General features: G+C 38.4%; 1 protein-coding gene across 1 annotated transcript in view; it reads left to right on the top strand.

Moving 5' to 3' along the window:
- AQP9 (aquaporin 9) overlaps positions 1 to 26677 on the top strand; it is a 63602-nt gene extending 36925 nt beyond the window's left edge. The window contains exons 6-7 of the mRNA XM_060618394.3: positions 3917 to 4134; positions 8776 to 26677. Of these exons, the coding sequence (XP_060474377.1) occupies positions 3917 to 4134; positions 8776 to 8950 (393 nt within the window). The 3' untranslated portion in view covers positions 8951 to 26677. The remainder of the gene's footprint in view (positions 1 to 3916; positions 4135 to 8775) is intronic.
- Positions 26678 to 27335: the final 658 nt, after the last annotated feature.

The raw sequence follows: 27335 nt of genomic DNA, 5'->3' as shown, positions 1-27335 counted from the left end.
GTCTAAGTGAGCTGGGATGATAAGAAAAGTTTTGGTGGAAAAGACACAGAGAGATGTAGCTGCCATAAAAAGGAATGTTATCATAAGCTGAAAAAATAGAAGGATTGTATTCAAATGAAGTAGTTTAGGGTCTTACTCTATTTCCATACTTAGAGTATCAGACTCATCCAAATGTCACACTTCAAGAGGACATACTACTGAAAGAGAGGATCCAAAAAGGACACACAGCAATGAGTGGAGAGTAGGGATGTTTGCTCTAGAGAAGGTGTGCGTGCAGGAGCTGGGGAGGATGTATGTGATCATCATGTACCAGTAGCTTTCAAAGATTTGAGGGAGTGTCAAGTGCAAAAAAAGTTAGACTTGGTGTGTATACCCTCCATGGAGATTTGGTGGAAATTAGTACATAGCAGGTACTCAATAAATATTTATTACTATACTTATATATTAAGTATGTAAAATTTGTACACCAGTATTTATATACTAATTATAAAATATTTAATCCCTACATGAATGAAATTATGGTGAGATCAAGTTATATTCAATAAAAGGAAGACTCTTCTAGCAATTGGGGCTGGGCTAAATATAGACCTTTTTGTCACAGGACAACAGTCATTAGGCCTGTCTAGTGGTAGGCCTGTCTGGGTAACCTCCAGGGCTGGAAAGCTTGGATTCAGAGATTCAAACACCAGATGATGGACATTGTGGGATGTGTCCCCTTCAAGGTCCTTTCCAGCCTGGAGACTAAATTAGCCAGTTGGAAACCAGGAAAAACTGGTGTCATCTGAAGGAAAGGAGCAGGAGGGAAGTTGTTTCATAAACTTGGGACAGCAACACAGAAAAAGACGGGAGGGGAGAGAACGCAGGATTGCTGGAAACAAGATGGTGGGCGTCCTTTACCCCTCTGGGCATCAGTCTCTATTAAGTGAGAGAGAATGGCTAGGTGATAATGGTTCAAAGTGCCCGGAGGACAGGGAGGGTGGGAACAGTTCACATTGACTGGCGCAGTTGCTGAGTCAGTAAGGGATGCAGGGGCTGCCTCAGAATGGACTCTGGGGATGCCAAACAGTTGGGTTTCTCAGGGATCCTACATTCCATTAAATTCAGGCACAGTTTATCTTATAATGAAGAAGAGGGGAGCAGAGTCAAGAGCTGTTGAGGGACCTTTAGAGAGGTCTCCTGTGATTTCAGGTCCTTTCCATTCGAGCTAAGAGAGAAAGAATACTGACTTTCTCTCTGAAACCCTGGCTTGCATTGAAAAGGGCAGTGGCTTCATTGCATACTTCATTCAGTGTGGTTTGCATACTTCATTCAGTGTGGTCACAGGGTTTCATCCCTGTGCTCTCAGGCTTTTCTGAGAATGTGAGGAGCAAAGTGAAGCCTCTAGCCCCACATATTTCCCCCCTGAGTTCTGGTGCAATGCTGTCCTCCTAACTCCTCCTGAGAGTTAGCTGGGGCCAAGCCATCCCTGACACACCGCCACTCTGGGGGCAGGAGAGTGACACAAGCCTCCCTCAGAATTATGCAGTGTGCTGGGAGATGGGGCCCGGTCTTGCCTCTTTCCAAGCATCTGCCCTGAAACAAGTCACTCAGAACCTACTGAAGCCTCAGGTTCGTCTTCTGATAAATGGCATCAATAATACCTGCTTAATACATGGTAGGTAGCAATAAAATCCCTCAACAAGCAGTTATTTTTCAACCGTTAGCCAGCCCTCTCTCCCTCCCAACCTTGTTCTTATAATGCAGTCCTATATCATGTTACATGCTCTTCCAATTCATATCTTCAAGATGTACCACTGAGTATCTTGGTGACAAGAAAATTGCTTGGTCTTCTGGTCAGTGGAGGTCCAGCCTCACTGAGGGTTGCCATCTCTTACCCGATGCTTATCCCCATATGATCTCCTAAGCCTCAGTCACTGTGTTCACTTCGTTCACCTTTTCTCAAAGTGAGTTGCCAGTTTCTCTAAGAGCCGTGGGTTTAAGCCAGCTATTATGTATAGCTAAGTAGAGAAATTGAATATTAGAAAACCCTGATGCTCCAACCATGGGCGACCCCTGAAGGTTCTGTATTCTTTAGGCTTTGCGGAGAGTTCCAGAGAGTACCAACTGTTAGTCAGTGGACACACAACAGAACTCTGGCCACCATGGCTGTATTTCTGGGTCAGTTTATCTCAAGAGCACAAAATTGTTTACCTCTAAGTATTGTTCAAGGATATTCCACAATTTAATTAATAAACAATCATTCATTCAGCCGATATTTGTTGGCATCTACTGAGCCAGATACAGCTCCATGGCTGTTCCTTCCTCAACCCTCAGGTTGAGGTGCCCAATCTGACAAGTAAGCAGATCCCTCTGTAGCAGGGTGATCATGATTGTGATAGGAGTAAAGTCGAATGTAATGGGAGTCCAGAGGTGGAAGCTTCTATCCTGCCTGGGAGAGTGGGAAAATACTTTCCAGGGAAGAGCGCCCTTGGGATAACATGATTCTTTGAATACAAATACTTTTAATCTTCTTGTGTTGGAAAACAGATGAAAGGATGAGGAACTCAAATTCTAAAATCAGTTGCCTGGTTCTCATCCTGATTCTTCTGCTTATGAGCTGTGTGTCCTTGGGCAAGTTTCTTAACCTGTTTCTCTGCAAGTTTCCTCATCTGTAAACTGAGAGTAATAGTGGGATTTGTCTTGGGGCAATTGGCTGGCTCAGTCAGTGGAGCATGCAACTCTTGATCTTGGAGTTGTGAATTCGAGCCCCAGGTTGGGTATAGAGATTACTTAAAATAATAATAATAATAATAATAATAACAATAATAATAATAATAATAATAATAGTACGATTTATCTGATGGTTATTAGGAAATGCTAATGAGATAAACATATGAAACACCTGGCACATAATAGGTATTCAGTGAATAGTGTCCATCAATTAGTGGTTAAGTAAGTAAAACAATAGTTTGGAAAATATAGAAAATAAATTGTGGGGAAAATACCAACTAGAATGCACCACTTCAGAATACCTATTATTGTATTTCTTACAATATTTCTTACAATGTTTTCTTACAGTATTTCTTTTATGCACATTTTTTAAATATGAAATACAATGTGCATATATTTTTTACTTAATATCATAAGCACTTTTAAATATTATCACATAGCTTTTATATTTATTGTGTTTAATGGCTGTAGAGTAGACCATAAATAGACACTCCCATTATTTTTAGCTTTTTCCCTATTTAATATGTTTTTAGATCTCTTCCAATTTTTTAGCACTATAAATAATGCCGAAGTGAGCATATTTGTTTTATGATTTTTTTTCATATTTTAGATTATTTCCAGGGTATGGTTTTCAGATACCTAGCTGGGTCAAACTGAATAGATAATTTTATGGATTTTTTAATGCATATTGCTAAATTACTGCTGAATTTCCTTTTGAGAGTGGTACATTTAGTTCTGCCAGAAGAGCCTGAGGAAACTGGTATCATTTCCCTAACATTTAGTAGTGTTTGCATTTTTCCATTATGAATCAGATTTTCCCACTTATTTGTTTCTTAATTCTGTTTTTCTTATGAATTTTCTGTTCATTTCCTTTACCCGTTTATCTACTGGTGTCTTGCCAGTTTGACTGAGGGCCTTAGTTTATTGCTTAGCTAGCTGGGTAGTAGCTTAGCAGAATGGTGTAGTGAAGGTAAGAGTCACCAGAGCTGAACTCTCTGGGTCCACACCTGACTGCCACTCACTGAGTTTGACCTTGGCACATAACGAATGTGTAAATGAGGATGACACTGGCACCCACATCTAGGATTGCTCACCAATGCATGTTAGTCATTACTAGGTTTGTTCTTTAACAAGAGGGGGTAAATTCTGCAGTGGGCAAATGAGTAGAATACAAGTTCAACCCCTTATGTATTTTCTCCTTCTGCAGGTAGTGGCCACCATGTTCCTCCTCATGATTGTCTTTGCCATTTTTGACTCCAGAAATTTGGGAGTCCCCAAAGGCCTAGAACCCATTGCCATCGGCCTCCTGATTATTGTCATTTCTTCCTCCTTGGGATTGAACAGTGGTTGTGCCATGAACCCAGCTCGAGACCTGAGTCCCAGGCTTTTCACTGCTTTGGCAGGATGGGGGTTTGAGGTCTTCACGTAAGTAACAGTGGTGTCAGGGGAGAGAGAAAGATTCATGCTATGCTTTACTGGGGAGAGCTGTGTTTGCACTATGGAAGTCAAAGAGAGTTCAGATGGGAGCACGGAGGTTAAGGGCACACTCTGGTCATCAGTATGGAATATTTCACTAGTGATTTGTGGTGTGCAGTATGGTAGGGGATGGGTGGGGAAGACAGACATGGACACAGATAAAGAGAAAGAGAGAGAGAAAGAGACAGAGAGAGAGGCTCCAGGTAAATTCCAGAAGAGATAGCCTTGCCCTATATAATAATAATCAATCCTCAATTGATATATGGTTTTATGTGGATATTTTGGTTGTATAACTTCTCTGCAGATTCACTTTGATACAAAGTTGCGGCAAGAATTTACATATTCCGATACTACTACAGGGCTCTTTCTAGGGAATCATGCTATGTATGCTTCAGTCATTCAACCTATCTTTACTGAACACTATCTGTGCTGTGGTCACTGTGCTAGGTAAGGAAATTTCAAAATCAGCTAAGACACTAGCCTTGAGCAACATAATAAGTGCTCTGGCAACTCCTAAAACTAAGTGCTAGACAAGAGAGTAACTAGCTAGCTATGCCTGGGGAAATTGGAAAAGGCATCACTGAAGAAGTGAGAGCTGAGTTGGGTCTTGAGGTATGAGTAGGAAGTCCCTGGTAGAACAGACATAAAAGAGAGCCTGTGTATAAGAAAAGGCAAGACGCCATGCTTTCTACCTCAGAATGTGCTGTGGAAACATGCCAACTGTCGGGACCAGTCTTCCAGGACAATCTGTACCCATTTCTTCCTTCCCACTTTTGCCCCATAAAATCACAGTGGTCTGTCCCCATCCATTTATCACATTTCTCTCTGGGAAAGGAACTCACTTGGTTCATCAGGAAACAGGGCTCTAATACAGAGAAAGAGAGGCAGGAGAGACATGTGTCAGGAAATGTTAGTTTGATATTTGCTATGAGAAAAGACTTGAGTGTTTCTAAACACTGACCTATACATATAGTCATATACATGTTATGACTTATTTAAGTGTAAGTTGGGTTGTCTTCTCCAATGTGAAAAACTAGCTATTGAAATAACTGATACCAGTCAGAATACCAGAGACAGGGTTGAGAGCTGTTAGAGTATAAGCATGCTGAGGACAGGGACCTGGTAGCTTCCTCACTGCTGCACTCCCAGTGACAAGACTCGGGCCTGTCATATACAGAGTCTCATAGAAGTTAATAAATGTCTGAACGAAATAATGGATAAACACTATATTCCAGACATGTCCTAAGAGATGAGGGATACAAAGAAAACCAAGCCACATCCCCTATCTTTAAGAAACTAGTAATGCAGTGAATTTTCTAGAGCAGTGGTTCTCAACCAGAGGTGATTTTTTTCCACCCAGAGATATTTAGCAATGCCTGGAGACATTTTTGGTTGTCCCAACTGGGGAGGGTGGAGATGAAAGTTGTTACTGGCATCTAGTGAGTAGAGGCCAGGTATAGTGCCAAACATCCTACAGTACCCACAACAGATCCCCACAACAAAGAATTATTCAGACAAATTGTTAAGAGCACCACAGGTGAAGGGCTCTTGTTCCAGAATGATTACCACTAGAACATGAAAAGGTTGAACAAAACGCCTCCAACTAGGAAGGATCTTTTGTATTCTTCCAACAGAGAATGAAAAACATATGTCAGAAAGATAATCAGAGCCCAGAATTAACCTATGAGTTTCGTTAATTCCACCTTCTTGAGCTTCGCTCTAGGAGACCACTGCCCCCATGACCAGGTCACCTCAGTTAGCTTCACACAGACCCTGAACAAAGATGCCTCAAAGGCCTCCCTTTGAGCCCTGCTTGGTGATTCATCCAAAGCTCTAAGAGTGATCGTGGTTCTAAGATAGGCAGAGATTTTCCCTACTCTCTCTTGGCTTTATTATGTATATGCAGGAGATCATGTCTGTGGCAAAGTGCTACAATCACCTAGTGCCAAATTGAGTCCGTGTCCCTCTGTCAGGGTCTTCTCCCTTCATTCATTCATTTATTCATCCATGCAGCTACCTGAGCTCTCATTCAAGGAGCTGTGCTGGAGATGACAAAAACCAGTTGCTGTCCTTCAGCTTTAATTGTGTTTTGTTTCAGAGGGGTTAGCATAGGCTCTTACACAAGTTGAAGTTGTCAAATGGCATTAAACAGATTTGACTCATTAAAACCAGCACTTGAACGGTTTTCAGCTTCAAATTTAGGAATTATAGGGGTGGAAGTAGGGACATTTTATAGTATTTGGACATGTTTAAACAGGGACAAAGAGAATATTTCAGGCAGAGATGCTGCTGTATACGAAGACAAATGTTCAAATGACATGTGATCTAGTCTATCTGGAAGGGTGCATGAAGAAGGCTGGAAAGGACAACTCTTGTTAGATCACAGAGGATCTAAACTCCCAGAATGAAAAAATTGGGTTTTGGCCACTCCCTATTGTGTAGATTATGGGAAGTAGCAAAAGATTTAGAGCAAAAGTTTGATGTGTTTAGAGCTCCAATTTAGCAAAATTAATCTGACATCACTACATAAAATGGATAAAAAGGAGAGTAGAGGATCAGAAACCAGTTAGGAAAGAGCTGGCTGGCCGATAATCGTCAAAAATTTCTGAGAAAACCTTTGAGGGATAACAGGTCTCCAAAGTATTCCCAGACTCTCCCATCCTTTCAGGATTCCCTATCCCTGATAAGCATCTCAGAAGATATCCCAGCTTGGATCTACACCCTCGGTCTCAGATAAAACCAAGACTGCCTTATTCTCAAGTCCTCACTTGCCCCTGTAAGACAGGCAGTGAGGATGATGGCGGAGTGGGGCACCAGAGGGTCCAACGAGGGCAAGTCAACAGACTCTAGCTGACTATTGCTTTTCCCTTAAATATTAGGATGTTTCCCATCTAAGCTCTCTCCACTAATTCATATTAAGTTGTTTATGACTTCATAGATGAAGGATCTCAGGAGTATTGTTAATATTTTAAATAGTTTACCCAAAGGAATGAATCCCTGATGATGGTATGTACCTTAAGCAAATAACACAGACGTTTTCCTGGGATATCCCAATCACAGCGTACAAATGACACTGTGGACTTTTAAGACTGGGCCAAGAAGGATACCACATGTAAGGACCTTCATTTATGACTTGTGACCTTGGCACAACAGGTTCAGCCCTGACAGAAGGAAGAGCCCAGCCAGTGAAAAGAGGACATGTGTCCTGGCAGATATCTGGGACACTAATCTGTTAAATGACAGTGAGATTCGCCATTAAATCATGATGAACGAAAGAAAATGGTAGACAAATTAGATGGCTTAGACTTGCTTCATGTGTTTACCAAAGAGAAGTCTCCTAGCTCTTTAAAGCCCATGTACCTCTCCTAGGAAAGTCCTTGGGGGCTTGTGACGGGGCACTGAGAAAGCAGCGAGTGCAGCTTCCTCTCTCCCGTGCCTTAAGAGTGACATCTGGTGGCTGCTGTGCTCACCCTCGGTGCTCTTCCCTCCAGCCTGCATTCCTAATCCAAGATTTTGGAGTGCTTGAATGATCCAGGTGGAAGAGACCACCATGCAGATGAAAGAACGAAGTTCAAGGGCAGGGCTTATTTCCTTTATTATCCTTTCTAATCAAACTGTGATAGAAATAAAAGGCCACATGGAACATATATGTAGTTATTAAGCAGAAGGATAAAAAGGACAGCCATCAACCTTTTCTAGGTAGGACAATGTGATGTCCTCAAGTATATGTGTGTGCTCTTGCTATTTCCCCTGCCTCCTCTGCATTATCCTGAATATTTGTGTTTACCATTCCTCTGCTTTAAAAAGTTTTATCTGAAATATATAGGTCATTGAACAATATATTGTACAGTTTTGCTTGCTTCTGAGGATCATGTTCCTTTCTACAGAGCTATTTAAATCAATTTCCTGTCTCTGAAAAAGATGGTGACAATTTACAAAGGCATCTGCTTTCTCCAATAACTATACTTTAATATAATGTACCGTCATTGAAGACTTCTTCAGAAGACAGAATCATGGCACAAAACCCTTATCAGAGAGGAACTTTAAGCTGTGACCTCAAAAAATAAGCATGTGACTAAATTATATTTAGTAGGTAATTCATATATCCACCTTTCATTTTTTAAAATTAATTCATTCATTGATAAACATTTCCTGATTGTTTATTTTGTGGTTGCCCTCATAGATGGATGATTTCCAGGAACCCCTCCACACCTTTCCATTCATTATCCCCAGGATTCATCATTTCAGGATACAAGAAAGGCAGTTCCTGAGTAATCAACCTGAACTATCCCTAGATGTCTTCAGTTTTGACAGTGGGTTCAGGGACTATATTTTCTGAAAGGAAAATAAATGGGGCATATTCTCTCAAGAGTACTCATAGGAAAATGGAATAGATCATCTGAAATCAGGTAAATGGAAAATCCAGGATGATGGTTGCCAAGCTACAGTGAGTGTCCTTATGCTTAGTTCTTGCTGAGTTAAAAGGGAACCATGAGCCTGAGAAAGACTGGCTTGTTTAGTGGATAACTAAACAATAATATCAGGAGAAAGGTCCAAGTGCAATATCATTAATTTCTTGTTTGATTTCAGAGCTGGAAATAACTTCTGGTGGATTCCTGTAGTGGGCCCTTTGGTTGGTGCTGTCATTGGAGGCCTCATCTATGTGCTTGTCATTGAAATCCACCACCCAGACCCTGACCCAGACTTCGAGACAGAACAAACTGAAGACAAAACAGATAAATATGAACTTAGTGTGATAATGTAGTAGTGTGCTCAGTTCTGGGTTTGCAATTGGCTGAACTAGTATTCTCTTCAGAAAAGATGGCATCCAGGCATCTGTGTTTTCATAAGACTAGGATGGAATCCATCCAATTTTCTCTGCTAGCCGTGTGAGGCACCTAACTGTAAAAGCATTCAAGTAAAAGCTTGCAAATGCCGACCTCTTCTCCACCAGCTTCCCCCAGAATAGCACTGAATATTCCCTGCTCTGTTTATTTTATCCTTTGATGAGAATCTTTATTAGTGGATGAGCACTAATCACTTAGAACTTTGACCATGGACTTATTTGGATGATCTTAGCTGCATTACTTGTATGAAATGACATTACAAAAGCCTTGTTTTCAAATTCCACAAAGATTACATTTTGAGTATCAACCAAAACTAAATTGAAAGACAAAATAGTGATTTCAGTTAATATGTCCACGGATTAGCATTAACTCTGTAGTTATGTTGTGCCACTATCTTTGTATGAATACAGATATTCCTCAAACCTCGGAATAAAGGAAACGTAGACTACAGCTGGAAAGCACAGGGGAAGGACATTGTGGCATTCAGAAACCTCAGGAGACAAGACAAATTTGGGAAACCAAATGGAATTTTTTAATGGAAACCATTTATCAGATTAATCTCTTGCTCTTTGCATTTTAGAGGGCACCAACTAATTTCCTTGTCTTTGGTATGTAATAACCTAAAATACAACTGTAACCTCAGTCATGAAAAATACATCACTCTGTATTTTTAACTCAAATGTATTTTCCTAATTGTCCACTTGAGGATAGACGTTTGAGAAAAGATGTCAATGGCTGCACTCATCCATTATTCTTCACATGCCCTAGAAGTCAAAACTGAAAGCCACTGGAACCTGGACTAGAGGAATCTTCAGGATAGAAGGTCCCTGGAAAGATAGCATTACCTTATTGGGCTTTACAACTCACAAAACACTTCCATATTTATTATCTAATTTAATTCTCATGGTGATTGTTTGAGGTATATGCCATGCTTCCCATTTTCTCAGATAAAGAAACAGAAGCTCAGGGAAGTTAAGTGAGTTGCCGAAGGCCACAAGGAAAATTGAGCCTTGTCTAATGCATCCTACACCTTTCTGAAGATCAATAACTGGCCAAGATTCTTGGCTAGCCAGAAGACATGGATTGGCAGTTGCCAGAATGTGCACATCTTCTGGACATAATGTTCCTGGGATCCTAAAATATAAAGACCTTCATCATCTGGTTTTATTTCCACTGTTACTGAAGCACTAACAAAGGAAAGAGGTAGCAATTTGGTTGTACTTTTCATGTGCTGAAAAACGTTATCAGAAGGCCTCTCTTGCTTGCACTTGCTAAATCTTGCTCCTCTTCCCCCTCCTTCCTTCCCTGCCAATCACAAACATTACATTTGGGGAATTTCCTGTTGGTCAGGCTCTTCCCTGTGAAGTGCTCTAATTGATGTTGCTTTGGTGACAAATTTACACAAGCTTGTAACTCACAAGCACCAGAGAAATTGCCCTACACCAAGTGATTCATTCTCAAACTGTTAAAAAGCCCAGCCTTCCCAGAGGTATCCACTTTCCCAATTGCTTTGTGATGATCGCAGAACAAAAAGTAAATGTGAAATGTTTCCAGTGGCCTATGTTCTACCATCTACCAACCTGGAATTTTTTTTTCCTTGCTCTGAAACTACCTGGATATTTCCTCTTTGAAATAAAATTAGTGTTTTTTTTTTTTAAGTTTTTAGGAGTATTATGACTTCTAAGTACATATGTTCATCCTGTCTACAAATTGAGAACTCCTGGGGAGCTTTTAAAAACTACTAATACCCAGTTATTCTTTTGTAAATATCACAGTGATTCAAATGCATAGCCAGGGTTGAGAACATTGAGTTAGTTAAATTATGTGTCTAAGCTTTCTTTGAGAACCATGTCTGGAGGTGGCCAGGTGATTCCTGGTAGCATTCACAGGCTTGGGATCCTCAGAGATTTGAGAGCAGTGGTTCTCAATAGGGGGCAGTTTTGCCCCCTGTCCATTCCCTTCCACCACCCCCTGCAAGGGGATATTTGGCAATGTCTGGAGAGGTTTTTGGTTGTCATAATTGGGGCAGGAGAGTTACTGGCATCTAGAGGATAGAAGTCAGCATGCTGCTAAACATCCTACAAAGGACAAGACAGCCCCAGCCCACCCCCCACAATAAAGAATTATTCAGCCCAAAATGGCAATAATGCAGAGGTTAAGAGACCCTGGATTTGGAAAAAAAAGTGAGGTGAGGAATAAGAGAAGACACCGAAACCCTGTGCCCTGGTTCAAGTTCTGCAAAAACAGAGATGCCAAACAAGTCAGGAACAGCCCCAGGGTAGATTATAATTATTAGAGGAAGAGGCAACGTAAAATTTTAGTTTTCAGGTTAAATTGTGTAATTTATGATCTATGCAGGTGCTCATTAAACACTACTTGGTGATTAATGACTGAAATTATAAAGAAGAAATGCACACTTATGGAAATCAACCCCAGGAAGGCTTTTTTTTTTTAATGGAAAAAAAAGGTCCTCTTGTTCTAGGTGCTCACATTTTCTCTCTGCCCCAGTTTACAAGTGAGTTTGCCTGTGGCAGGTTCTTATGCAAGATAATGTCTTTTTGGTTGAATGATCAGTATCAGAAGTCAATTAGACCCAAATAACCTATTTTTTAAATAGACCTTTTAGGAGCTGGAATTTTAACATCCCCCACCCTCCTTGTCAATCATGAAACTTAATAGAAAGTATTTATTTTAATGACAAACAGAATTTCTCTATGATTCTCCAACTTGTTGAGATCTCAAAGCATGTCAAATATTGTAGGACTTTTTTTTTTTAAGTTTATTTATTGGTAGGGAGAGGCAGAGAGACAAGGAGAGAGAGAATCCCAAGCAGGCTCTGCACTGTCATCACAGAGCCCAATGCGGAGTATGAACCCACAAACCATGAGTTCATGACCTGAGCCGAAACCAAGAGTCAGACGCTTAACCTAGTGAGCCATCAAGGCACCCCAGACTTTTCTAACTAGTAAGAACCAAGGTTAATACTCAGCTGTTGAACAGGATAAGCAAAGGATAAATGTCACATTTAAAAATCTGATCCTTAAGATATAAATTATTATTTCCTTTAAGTTGTTTACACACACACACACACACACACACACACGTCTTATATAAATGTTGTAGAATTTTTTTTTACCACAATACCCGGGGTTTGTTGTCTTGCCACTTCAAAAAATGAAGAGGTGGACACAAAATGAGCAGCAGGCAGAAGTTTATTAGAGTATAAGACCAGAAAAGAATAGTATGAAAGCTCTCGTTACAGAGAGGGGGCATTCAAAAGCTAATGCCTGCAACTATAGGTAAGGGTCCTTGTTTTATAAGGTTCTGGTCAGCACCCATGTCCCTTCCCCCCTCATTCTTTCCCTTACTGGCTAGACAACTTTAGGTGCTGGGTTGTCAATTCCTAATTGGTTCGACTCCATTGTGTGAGGAGTCAGACTGGTCATACTGTCTTAAATAACACAAGTTTTATGGTTTAGCTAGGTATTTTTATTGTCAACACATTATACCAGATGTACTAAACAGATAGATACAGACCATTCCATCCAAAAGCAATAGAACATACATTCTTCTCAAGGGCACATGGAAGATTTTCCAGGTTAGATCATGTGGTAGGCCACAAAATAAGTCTTAACAAATTTAAGAGGATTGAAATTGTATCAGGCATCTTTCTGATCACAATGGTATGAAACTAGAAATGAATTACATGAGGAATAGTGGGAAATCCACCAATATGTGGAGACTAAACAACATGCTACTGAACAACCAGTGGGTCAAAGAAGAAATCAAAACAGAAATGAAAAAATACCATGGGGGTAAATATAAATGGAAATATACCAAAATTTGTGGGATGAAGCAAAAGCAGTTACAAGTGAGAAGTTCATAGTGAGCCTAAAATGTATATGCGAATGAAAAGGCACTAGAAGACCCAAAACAAATGAAAAAAGGAACAAAATTGGAGGACTTATACTCTCTGATTTCAGTACTTTCTATACAGCCAGGGACAGTGTGCTATTAACAGAGCATGTCCCTAAGGAGGGACAAATAGATTAATGAAACAAAATAGAGAATACAGACTTTGATCCACATTTATGCGGTAAATTGATTTTCAGTAAAGGAGTCCATGTAATCCTATAGAGAAAGGACACAGGTTTCAAAAAATAGTAATGAATAAAGGAATAGAAAAAAAGGAAATCTTGACTCCTACTTCATAGTAACATAATACACAAACATTAATTCAAGATGGATCGTAGGCTAAAGCTTCTAGAGGAAAACATGGGAGGATATATTTACAAATTTAGGATTAGAAGAATTCTTGTAAAAGAATATAAAACAATAAAAATAGGTTAATCAGACTTCTGCAAAATGTAAAACCTCTACCCATTAAAAGGTACCATTAAGAAAATGAATGTGCAAGCCACAGACTGGGAAAAAATATTTGTAATACATATACTTAACAAAGAACTTGTACCCAGAGTATCTAAAGTACTCCTTCAACTCAATAAAAAAGACAAACAGATGTTTTTTAAATGAGCTAAGGACTTAAATAGACACTTTATTAAGGAATATATATGAAAGGCCAAAAAGAATATGAATGAAGTTCAAATTAAAATCACAATAATGTATTAAATTACAGGCACTAAAATGGCTAATTCCAAAATAGACTTAGTAACAGTAGCTGAACTCATATTATCAGTGGAAGTGTAAAATGGTACTACTCTGTAAAAGTGTTTTTTTATAAAATTAAGCATACATATATTCCATGACCGTGCATTTTACTCTCAAGTATTGACCCAAGTAAAACAAAATATGTCTTCCAAAAAGCCTTATACAAGAATGTTCATAGCATCGTTATTCATTATAGCCCTCATTTGGAAAAAATCCAAATGCCCATCAATAAGAAAATGGATATATAATTTGTGGTATATTCTTACAATGAAACATTACTCAATAATCAAAAATAATATGCTAACGGAGCACTTGGGTAGCAGAGTCAGTTAAATGTTCAACTCTTGGTTTTGGCTCAGGTCATGATCTCACAGTCCATGAGTTCAAGCGTTGCGTTGGGCTCTGTACTGCCAGTGTGGAGCCTGCTTGGGATTCTCTCTCCCTCTCTCTCTGCCCCTCCCCCACTCATACTCTCTCAAATAAACAAACAAACTTTAAAAATAACATGCTATTAATACATGCCATAACATGGATAAATCTTTAAAACATGCAGAGTAAAAGAAATCAGACATAAAAAGTACATACTGTATGGTTCAACTTTTAATGAGCTCAAGGGCAGGAAAAAGAAATCAGAGTATTATTTGCTGCAGAGGTGGGCAGCAGTATTGATTATAAAAGGACTAGAGAAAATTTTCTGGAAATAAAAGTTTTAAATTTCTTGATGGGGTTAAAGATTATATAAATGTATACACATGTCAAAACTTACACTGAAAAATCTGTGCAGTTCACTGTATGTAAATAGTACAAGAAATCTTTAAAAATATTAATATATGATTTCTCATTTGAAACTATAAAGGCCACAAGTCAGTGGGATAGTAAATTCAAAGTAATAAAAGAAAAAGACATCAATCAAGAATTCTATGTCCAGCAAAAATATGTCCAGCAAAACTACCCTTTAAAGAATAAAGGAAAAGTTAAGACTTTGCCAGAAAAACAAAAGCTGAGAGAGTTTGTCACCGATAGATCTGCACTGCTTGAAATACTAAAGGAAATCTCTCAGGGTGAAATTAAAGGACATTAGACAGTAATCAAATCCACATGAGAAATAGACTGATAAAAGTAACTACATAGGTAAATATCAAAGGCAGTAGACATGTCTTTTGTTTATAACTTTTTTTCACATGGCATATTTTAAAACATAACTATAACACTATAATTACATGGTTCTATTGATAGTTTTATAATGTATAAGTATGTAATTTGTGTGACAACAGCATGAAGTGAGGAGGGAATGAAGCTGTATAGGAGCTAGGTTTTTTTTACAATATTGAAATCAAGTGGCTATTTATCAGAACTACGTTGTTATAAATTAATAAATTTATTGTAATTTCCAGGACAGCCACTAAGACAATAACTCAAAAAATAGTAAAAGAGACAAAAGAATGAAAATACTGAACTACAAAATATGTTTAACACAAAAGCAGGCAATAATGGAGGAATAAAAAAATAAAAATACATAAGACATATAGAAAACAAATAACAAAATAGCAATTGTAAATTCTACCTTATTAATGATTACATTAAATGTAAATAGATTAAACACTTCAGTGAGAAGATGGAGATTGGCAGAATCAATCTGAAAATATCATCTAATTTTATACTGTCTACAAAAGATGCACTTTATACTGAAAGTCAAACATAGGTTGAAAGTAAAATGATGGAAAAGGATACACACCATGCAAATGGTAATCAAAAGAGAAGTGTCTACTAATATCAGAAAAATAGGTATTAATGAAAAACTGTTACTAGAAACCAAGAGAACATTTAAAAATGATAAAAGAGTGCATCAAGAAGACCTAAGGAGTGTAAACATACATGTACTTGAAAATAGAGTTCCAAAATACATGAAGCAGGACAAGTCTCCAGGACAGACTATAAGTAGGCCAACAAATCCCAATAAATTTAAAGGGATTGAAATCATACAGCAGTGCCTGATTGGCTCCATCAGTTAAGTGTTGGATTCTTGATTTCGGCTCAGGTCATGATCTCAAGGTCCTGAGATCAAGCTCCATGTGGGGCTCTAGACTGAGTGTGGAGCTTGCTTGGGATTGTCTCTCTCCTTCTTTCTCTGCCCCTCTCTTGCTTACACTCTCTCTCAAAATAAATAAATAAACATTTTAAAAAGGCAGTGAAATCATACAATATATGTTCTCTGACCACAATGAAATGAAAAATCAATAGCTACAAAATTTGGGAAATTCACTAGTACATGTAAATTAAACAACCACTATTAAATAATCAATGGGTCAAGGAAGAAATCCAAAGAAAATTAGAAAATACATTGAGATGAATGAAAATGAAAACATAACATATGGAAATTTATGGGATGCAGTGAAAGCAATGCTCAAAGGAAGATTTATAGCTATAAATGCATATGTTAAAAGAAAAAAAACTCCAATCAACAACCTAGTCTTCTGCCTTAAGACACTGAAAAAGAAGATCAAACTAAATTCGGAACAATTTTAACTATACTGGAATAAAAAAAAAACACCTTAAGAGCAATCAAAAGGAATGAAATAATAAGGATTAAAGTAGGAATGAATGAAATAGGAAACAGGAAAACAGGGGTGCCTCTCTGGCTCAGTCAGAAAAGCATATGACTCTTGATCTCAGGGTCATGAGTTCAAGCCCCACATTGGGTACAGAGATTACCTAAATAAATAAAAACTTTCAAAACAAAAAGGAAACAGAAAAACAATAGGGAAAATTAACAAAATGAAAAAATGGGCTCTTTAAAAAATCAACAAAATGGACAAGACTTCAGCTAGATTAATCAAGAAAAAAGGAATACGATTCAAATTACTAAAATCAGGAATGAAAGAAGGAACATAACTACTGAACCTACAGAAATAAAAATATTTATAAAGGAATACTATGAACTTCTATATACCAACAAATTAGATAACTTTGAAAAAAAATTTCCTGAGAAGGACAAAAAGCATTCAAACTAACTCAAGAAGAAATAGAAAATCTGAACATACCTGTAATGAAAAGATTAAATTGATAATCAAAAGACCTCCCACAAAGAAAAACCCAAAACTAGATGGCTTGTCAGGTGAATTCCATGTCACATTTAAAGAAGAATTGGTACAAATTCTTCACAAACTCTTCCAAAAAACGCAAGAGGAGAAAACACCGCTCAACTCATTCTATGAGACCAGAATTATCCTGATACCAAAATTACACAAAGATATTACAATAAAACTAAAGACTAAAATCTTTTATAAGTATTGATGCAAAAATACTCAAGAAAATACTAGCAAACTGAATCCAGCAACATATAAAAAGAATTATATTCCATGATCACAGAGATTTATCCTAAGGATGTAAGATTGGATCAATGTATGAAAAACAGTCAGTGTAATAAGCCATAATAGAATAAAAGGCAAAAATGACGTGATCATTTTAGTAGAAGCCGAAAAATCAATTGACACAAATCTAAAACATTTTTATAATAAGAACACTCAATAAATTAGTGATAGGAGGGAGTTTCTTTAACCTGATAAAGGACATCTACAACAAACACACACCAACATCATACTTAATGATGGAAGACTGAAATCTTTCCCCCTAAGATCAGGAACAAGATAAGTTATGTCTACTCAGATACTTCAACATTTTACTTGAAATCCTAGCCAGTACAATTAGGCAAGAAAAAGAAGTAAAAGACATCAGATTGGAAAAGAAGAGGTAAAACTGTGTTTATTTCTAGATGACAGAATCATGTATGTAGAAAATCCTAAGGATTACACATACACACACACACACACACACACACACACACACACACACACACAAATACTACTGGATATCATGGGCCTGGGTGGCTCAGTTAAGCCTCTGACTTCAGCTCAGGTCACAATCTCACAGTTCATGAGTTCAAGCCCCATGTCAGGCTCTGTACTGACAGCTCAGAGCCTGGAGCCTGCTTCAGATTCTGTGTCTCCCTCTCTCTCAGCCCCTCCCCTGCTCATATTCTGTCTCTCTCTGTCTCTCAAAAATAAATAAACATTAAAAAATTTTTAAATTAAAAAACACTATTGGATATAATAAATAAGTTCAGCAAAGGTGTAGGATAAAAGATCAAGAATCCAAAATCAGCTTTATGTCTATACACTAGCAACAAACCATCTGAAATGAAATTATAAAACAATTCCATTTATAATAGTATCAAAAAGGATAAAATTTACAAATAAATTTAACAAAATGCTTTCAAGCTTTGTACACTGAAAACTGTAAAACATTGTGAGAAGGAGATGTGACTGTAGAAGAAAGAGGAAGTGAGAGAATATCATGAGAAGGACTTGGCCTACCATTGTTGGCTTTGAAGATGGACAAGCATGTGATGAATCAAGGAATGAGGGTGGCCTCTGGTAGCTAAAAAAGAAAATAGATTATTCCCTGGAGCATCCAGGAAGGAATGTAATCCTGATTTGATTTCGGTGAATCCATGTGGGATTTCTGGCCTATGGAACTGTAAAATAACAAAATTGTGTTGTTTGAAGCCACTATGTGCCAATTTGTTATATATGCCATAGAAAACTAATACTAATGGTAACACTGTCAAACACTCCCAAAACAATCTTGAAAAAAACAAAGTTGAAGGACTTACACTGCATGATTTTACAACTTAGTACAAAGCTGAAGTAATCAGGACAGTATGGATAAGGATAGACATAGAACAATGGAATAGAATTGAAAGCCCAGGAACAAACCTTCACACTTATAGTCAATCCATTTTCAACAAAAGTTCCAAGACAATTCAATGGAGAAATAAGTTTCTTTCAACAAATGATAGTGAAACAACTGGATATACACCTGCAAAGGAAAGAATTTAGATCCACGTCTTACAACATATACAAAAATTAATCCATTATGAATCAAAGACTCTAAATGTAAAAGTTAAAACTATTGAACTCCTAAAGGAAAACATAGGCCTATATCTTTATGACCTTGGATTAGACAATGGGTTACACCAAAAGCATAAACAACAAAAGAAAAAAAATAGACTGGACTTCATCAAAATTAACTTGTGTTTCAAAGGACACCATCAAGAAAGTGAAAAGACAGTCTATAGAATAGGTGAAAATATTTGCACATCATATATCTGATAAGGAACTTATGTCCATAATATATAAAAAATTAACAGAAATCAATAATAAAAGGACAAATAACTAATTTAAAAGCAGACAAAGGATTTAAATATACATTTCTCCAAAGAAGATATATAAATGGCCAATAAGCACATAGAATACATAGAAAGCCCAATAAACACATAGAAATATGCTCAAAATAATTAATCATTAGGGAGATTCAAATCAAAACCACAATGAGATACTGCTTCCCACCTACTTGAATGGCTAGACAACAACAAGTGTTGGTTAGGATGTCTGGATACTGGACCCTTCATATATTGCTGGTGGAAATGTAAAATGATACGTTTGCTTCAGAAAAAGTTCCTCAGTGATTAAGGAGAGTTACCATATGACATAGCAAGTCCACTCTTAGGTCCATATTCAAGAGAATTGAAAATATTTACACAAAAATGTCTACACAAAAACTTGCACATGAATGTTCATAGACACTTACTCATTACACCAAATAGCAGCACAAACATCCATCAACTGATCAGTGGAAAAATAAAATGTGGTATGTCCATACAATTGAATATTATTCAGCCATAAAAGGCATGAAGTACTGATGCATGCTACAACATGGATGACCACTGAAAACAATTTGCTAAGTGAGAGAAACCAGACACAAAAGACCACACATAATATGATTCTATGTATACAAAATGTCCAGAACAGGAAAATCTATAGAGTCAGACAGTAGGGTTTTCAGGACCTGGTTGCCATGGTCTGGAGGAAGAGGAAATGGAGAGTGATTGCAAATATATACCAGATTTCTTTTGGAAGTGCTACAAATGTTCTGGAATTAGATGCACAACTCTGTGAGTAATCTATAACCCCTGAATGGTATACCTTAAAAGAGCAAATTTTACAGGAAACACATTATCTCTCAATAAAAAAGAATGTTATGACCATTTAGATTAGCTTTTTCTTAAGTAAGCTCTACACCCAACATGGGGCTTGAACTCATAACCCCAAGATCAAGAGTCACATGCTCTAGGAACTTGGCTAGCCAGGTACCCCTATCATGACCATTTAAAGAACAACCTAGAAGCATTTAGTTGTAGTAGGTACTTGTATTCCTGTGATTCAGCACCTCCCTCCTGTCCCTATACTTCTGATAATCAGATCCATAGGGACATATGCATGGGGATGTTTACTGTGTTGTTTTTGACAGGGAAATGAAATGTGGTGGATGCATGTTATCAACCATCATGCAGCAGTTAGCAGCAATGAGCCAGATGGACATCTTGCACTTTAAATAGATCCTAGAAACAGTGTCAAGTTAAAAAATAAAAAGAGTGAGAACAAGATCTATAGTAAGCACTATTTGTGTAAATTAAAAATGCATAAATATAACATATTCTTCAATGATATATGCAAATGCAAGAATATAGCATCTTAGAATGGCTACCCTTAGCGGGAGTGAGGACTGGGATAAAGACTCAGAATGAAGGGGGAAAATAATAAAATAAAATAGAAGCAAAGCCAAGGACATGCGAATGTTGATAATGTGCCGTGACTGAGAAGTGTAAATAACTCAACTCTCTGCCCTTGAGGTCTAAGGAGAGACAGAGAAGGAAGAGGATAAGAAAGAAGGACTAGGGAGGAGAGGAGGGCAGAGAGAAGCTAGCTCAAATACACTCCAATATGTTAAGAGATGTTATCTCTAGGAGGTGAGGTTTATTTCCCCATCTCTTTACTTCTCCACCTCTTTTAAAAACAATGGGAAGGGAATATTTTGTTTTGTTTTGTTTTAAAAGGTTAAGAAATGGGGGCGCCTGGGTGGCTCAGTCGGTTTGGTATCTGACTTCAGCTCAGGTCATGATCTCACAGTTCATGGGTTCAAACCCTGTGTCTGGCTCTATGCTGACAGCTCAGAATCTGGATCCTGCTTCAGATTCTGTGTCTCCCTCTCTCTCTGCCCCTCCCCCATTCGCCCCACCTCAAAAACAAACATTAAAAAATTTTTTAAAAAAAGATTAAGAAATGGCAAAAGTCTTAGATAGCTTTTGAGTGACATTTAAGGGCACCTTGATGCTGCAGACAGCCAAAGGATTATAACCAGTACCATTCCCTTAGGTTGTTAAAGTGGATTAAAAATGACTGCCCTGTGAAGTGTAACCCATCACTGCCTCTCTCCATTCTAATCAGATCTGTTCTAACATAAAATTGACATATTGAGTACTCAGAGAGTCACCAGTGACCTGGATCCCACTCAGCTGTAGTCAAATATTATCATCCTGCTGAAAGAAAGGTATCTGATAGGTTTCTATCTAGTCTTACAATATGGCAATGTTTCAAAAGTCTCAGAAATCAGTAAAAGAAAGGCTCTTCAAGATTTAATTCAAAACCAGCTGGAAGAACTGGATAGGATAAGCAAGTGTCAGGAATCTTGGAAATTCTCTTGGAGGACATCTCAGTATCTCACTTGGCTCTGTGCTGGGGCAGCACAGTAATTACCCCCACCACTGGATCCACCTAATCCTACTTACAGATTCAACTCAGACCTAAGATCTGATACCACCAGTTAAAAATTTTTTTTTAATTTTTTTGATGTTTATTTTTTTTTGAGAGAGGGAGAGAGAGTGAGGGAGCATGCAAGCAGGGGCAGGGAAGAGAGAGAGAAAGAGAGGGAGACAGAGACACAGAATCTGAAGCAGCCTCCAGGATCTGAGTTGTCAGCACAGAGCCCAACTCAGGGTTCGAATTCATAGGCCATAAGATCATGACCTGAGCCGAAGCCACACGCTTAACCGACGGAGCCACCCAGGCGCCCTGATACCACCAGTTTTAGAGGGGAGATGTAAGGAACCCTGGATTTGATACTTTTTAGTATCTCACTATGTCAGCCTTGCGCCCCATCCTATGACTTGGTATCCAGGTCCTTGCTATTATAATTCTATTCCATTTCCCTTTCTGATGCCCCAGTTCCCTCATGACTAGAGTGCTCTCTTGCTTCTCCAAGCCCTGCTCCCTAACCCACGAGCAAATGACTTCTTAGTGTTGAGTGGCTTTCTATACACCATTCTGGCAGAGCTTAATAACTTCTAGGTCTGGCCTAACCTACTCCTGAGTTGACAGAACTATGACAGGATAACAGACCTATGCAAAATATGAAAGAAGCAAAAGAGTGGCTCCAATGGGTCTGTCTGATGGAGGTTGGAGCCCCACATGAGTTGAACCATGTGAAACAGGTTAGGAACACAAAAGGTATGAGTTAGATGCAGGGGCGGGGGACTCATTTTAATCACTGTTTTGAGCAGAAAGAAAAAAAAAAGCGATAGGCCTACAGCTTCGGGCAGATGGTTAATGTTAACAGATGGCAGATAAAAAGAAGTACTATTTTTATTTTTGCTATATTCTTCAACACAGTGCCATAAAACTAGGGATTGGCATATATTATTCAAATTTTCAGAAAAGTGAAAAGAAAGAGGTCAATTTTAGAAACCGCAGATTGAGGAACAACTTATTGTTACGATAATAAAACAGGAACAATAATGAAATGCAAGATGTATTGAGAAATCACAAGAGGAGCATGGTACTAAATGTTTTCCACACATGATCTCATTTTAATCATCACATAAAACCCCTAAAGAAGGTATTATTATCCTCATTTGACAGATGAAACTGAGGCTCAGAGAAGCTGAATAACTTGATGTAGCTCACAATAAAAAGCTAGGATTTAAACCCAGGTGTGTTTAACTACCAGACCTGTGCAGTTCAGATTCCAAAACAAGTTGTTTATGATTGTGTAGAAAATAAAGTGGTATTTGTTAGGAGCCTACATGAGTTGATTAACAGCCCATCATGCCAGACTATATTTAAACCACTTTACTGGAAAGTTATACCCACAAAGTTCAGGGAAGGCAAATGCTGTACAATGTCACTGTAAAGAATAAAGAAGAAGAAAAACAGCTTGGTGGACAACAGACTAAACAGACTTGTAGCTGGAATGATCGTTTCCTAAAAGTGTTGCTCAAACAGTGGAACAAACCTACTCATCAGGAGGCCTCCAGTGCCCTGCTGAAGGACTCTGAATTTGCCTAGCCCAGTCAACAATTTTATCAGTGAATTGAATAAAATATGTATGGCATGTTTGTCAAATTGCAGAGGACAAAAGAGATAATTATTAGATAACAGTGCAAAAAATTTTTTCTAAAAATCTCATCAGGTTGGAATGTTGAGTCACAGCAGACCAGATAAAAATTATGAAGAAAAAAGATACAGAATCTTTTATTTAGGTCCATAGTACCTTTAAGGAAGACACTGGAGAGAAGTAGGCACACAGCCATCCTGTGACAGATGCTAGAGATGTTAACTACACATTCAATCTGATGATATGATTGTTAAATGGAAAATAAGTCTGGGGCAGTGTTAATAGTGCCAGGATAAACAGACACTATTCTTTCCATCCTCAGCATTAGACATCCAATTTAGGTTCTGCAAATATTTTCTGAGTGGGTTGTTTCAGTTTTCTATTGGTATAAAACCACTCAAACTCGGTAGCTTAATAAATTTTATTCTTATCTCTCATGATTCTGTGTGTTGGTTGGTCTCAATCGTGTGTTTCTTCTCTTGGTTTTGCTCAGAATCTCTCTTGCAGTTGCTCAGTTGACAGCTGGGGCTGAAGCACTCTGGAGGCCCTTGGGCAGGAACATTCAAGATGGCGTCTTCACTCACAGAGCTGACACCTCAGTTCTCCACACACTATCTTATCCTCCCAGGCATTTCCTCCCCAGCAGGGCAGCTAAACTTTTTACATGTTGGCTTGTTTCCACGGAGCACAATGACTCGAAGTGTCAGACTTTCTCAAGGCTTAGGACCAAAACTGACACAGTCACTTCTGCCCATTCAGTGTAGGTCAAAGAACAGCCAAAATTCAGGATGGGAGGGACTACATAAGGACATAAATACTAGGAGGAATCATTCGTTGGAGCCCATCTTTGGAGTCCACTGCAGGGAGGCAATGAAGTTTACAATTAATTTTATTCTAAAATTTATATATAAGGTGATGGGGCACCTGGGTGGCTCAGTTGGTTAAGTGTCCGACCTCAGCTCAGGTCATCATCTCACAGTCTGAGAGTGTGAGCCCCACGTCAGGCTCTGTGCTGACAGCTCAGAGCCTGGAGCCTGCTTCAGATTCTGTGTCTCCCTCTCTCTCTGCCCCTCCCCTGTTCATGCTCTGTCTCTCTCTGTCTCAAAAATATATTAAAAAATTTTAAAAATTTTAAAAAATAAAATAAAATAAAATTTATATATAAGGTGAAAGACAAATACATTTGGAGATTTTAGCACAGACATGATGTCTTATAGTTCACAAGAGTTTTCAAATTTTGGGAGGACTGTGTACAGAAGACAGCTTAAATATACCCTGTGTAGCTCCAGCGCACAAAATTAGGACTGGGGGTAGGTTTCAACTCAACTGCTATGTATCCAATTGTCAAGGGTGTGGAGAGAAGCTTCTGTCTGAACAGGAAGTCATACTGGATAGACTCCAAGGTGCCCTTCAACCTCAAAAACTAAGTTTCTAATTATACACCTCCTCCTGTTAATTATTCCTTGGTATATTCCATCTCCTCAGCCAGATTTTAAATTGAAGAAGCTGGACAAAACAAAATAAATACAAATATTTCTGGACAGCTTCTAGTGTTAGCTCTCCCAGCAGTCAGCTGCCATATAATTTTGGATAAATCACTTAATATCCCTGGGCCTCAATTTCTTCTGAAAAAGGAAGGGGTTGAATTGTAATTTCCCTCCCAGTACAAAGTGAGGATAATAAACAACAACTTTGATGGAATTACTTTAAGAATAAAATGGCAATGAAAGTAGATAAAGTACTTTAGATAGCAACTGGCCTATTCTCTGTGCTTAATAAATATTAGCTTTCATTATTCCCATGGTGACAATGATGATGTTTTCTGATTCTATGATTTCCATGTATATAATAAAATCTTGAATCACTTTAGACCTTCACTTCTTTTGCTCTTCTCAGCAGCAATCAGGAAGTAACTCATAATAATCACTGGTCTAAGTTTTCTGACCAGGTAACCAGGTTCCCACCATGACCTTGTAAAGGGCAAACCCTCAATGAACAGTTGAATTAAATTTGAAATGGTTTGGGCAACAAATGTGTTCTCCTGCTCTATGTCAGCAGAGGGAGCCAAAGAAAAGGAACAAATCCTTTCTCTGATTAGGTACCAAAAAGAGCGAGACAGGTCAGGGGCTTTTAGAGGTATCCTTATTCACCCTTCCTACCCTCATTTTATAAATTACGAAACAGGCCAATGGAGGAAAGGAGATTTCCCAAGGTTACAAAATAATAAGTGGTAAGGTTATCTGAAAAGCAAGTCTGTCTCAATCCTGGTTCCTGGGTCTTTGACTCGCGGTCTTTCGTACGCTACTATAATTGCTTTCTTGTTCTTCAAGGAAATTAGCTGCAGATTATTCCAACTTCAATGTTCTCTTTTGCCTCACTTATCTGATAGCATAGTCTTTGGGTTTGAATCCTGGCTCTGCCTCTTACTAATTGTGTGACCATGGGCAAGTTACACAGCCTCTCCAAGATTCAGAATCCTATGGTTTTAAGTGGTTATAATAATTATACTTCTTTCAAAGGAGAAGCAAATGAAATAATGCAATATAAAATGTCTCGTAAGGCATTTCATGCCTTGAGCGCATGAGGTGACTTAATAGATATAAATACCCATTTTTGTCAAAAGAAATTATTTTATCTAAATGAATTGAAAATAGATAATGTGGGTCTCAAACTCAGATGCTTACAGAAGCTAGCCATTTAAGTTAAGTTGTCTGGGGGTCGCCAAGGGGGCTCAGTCGGTTAAGCATCTGACTTCAGCTCAGGTCATCATCTCAGCCATTCATGAGTTCGAGTCCTGCATTGGGCTCTGTGCTGACAGCTCAGAGCCTGCTTCTGATTCTGTGCCTCCCTCTCTCTCTGCCCCTCCCCCACTCACACTCTTTCTCTCAAAAATAAATAAACATTTAAAAAAATTAAATAAAATTGCCTGGGTATATAACAACAGGGACTTCTAGGGACTATGGCAAACCACAGAGTTCATGGCCAAGGGAGACAACCTTTACTGGGAAGAAATTTAAGCCCACTATTGTCAGATCTTCCAACATGTTGAGAGAAGTTGGGAATCTGGGCTTTTATGTGCAAATTTCTGATTTTCAAAAATGTTGCACAGACCAAATAAAATCCAGGCCAGCAGCTTGTTATTTTCAAGTTAATTTTAGAGTGCCATATGCAGCAGACACACAACACACTAGACTTGAGAAACTCAGCCCAATAAATTCAGGAAAAGATATTATGTCTCTCATTTGGAGTGCCAATAATATGAACCCACAGGAATGTTTTTCCAAGGACCTTACTCAGCAAACACACTGAACTCCTGAGGATTATTTTGCAATCTCTAGAATATCTTCCAGTTTTTCTTGGTGACTTTAGATTCTGCCCACTCCATGCCTGATGCCATTTGAGTTACCACAGTCTTCCAGCTTGACTATAAATTATACATTCCACACTGGTATGTTTTTTCTTTACAAGGTAGAAAATAACATTTCACAATTTTATACATAGCATTCATTTTTATTTAACAGCTACCTTCATTAGATATTCATTGAAAAGAGGTTCATTGTAAGCAACAACTAGGTGGGGGGGGGGGGGGGAGGAGTTGGGTGTCTAGAATCTTCTATACCAAACTTCCAATACACATGAAGTATAACAATCACTTTGTTTCAGTCAACCACACACACAAAAGTAAACTGTAGGCACATCCGAATGGGAAAGAGAAAACGTAATGATAAATGCAAATGAAAAAAGGGGAAGGTGTCAACTAGCAGAGTGGTTCAATCCAAACTTATTAAAGATCCTTGAGTGGTTTCTCCTCCTCCACCTTGGCAGGTGTAAGCCCCATGGTTTACGCTTCATTTCCAGAGAGTAGTATCTCCACCATCTCCCTTCCTACGGGAGAAGAAAGGCTGATTGGAAAATGTTTTGTTTTCATGATGTCACTAACTTGCAAAATGGTCTCAGCCTTGTAGTTGTATTTATAGGTAGGTGTGCTGCAGGCCACTTTTCTGGAAATGGTAGGAAGATATTGCCCTGAGTATAACCTTTTGTTTAAAACTGAGGTTTCCTATTAGCTTGGCCAAATGTGATTATGTTGACTTGGTTATATTAGCATTGTTTCAATACTTCAAAGAAGCTTTTTAAAAATCAGCCCAAGAATATTAAGAAACATGACTCAGCCAGGTCAGTGGGAGTGGCACCAAGTTAATGAAACAAGGAGGCTGGGAAACCCTGATAGCTGAGATGGGGGCTAAGTGAGACCATCTAGGAGACAGCCAGGGTGTCCTGTGATCCAGAGTCTCAGGTCTAGTAAGCAGTGGAAACCAGGGCCCTAGGGAGAGAGAGAGAGAC

This window comes from Panthera onca, chromosome B3 (genome assembly GCF_046562875.1).
Source record: "Panthera onca isolate mPanOnc1 chromosome B3, mPanOnc1 haplotype 2, whole genome shotgun sequence".
Taxonomy (NCBI): domain Eukaryota; kingdom Metazoa; phylum Chordata; class Mammalia; order Carnivora; family Felidae; genus Panthera; species Panthera onca.
The sequence above is the reverse complement of the archived record's forward strand: the minus strand, read 5'-3'. Positions and strand labels throughout refer to the sequence as shown.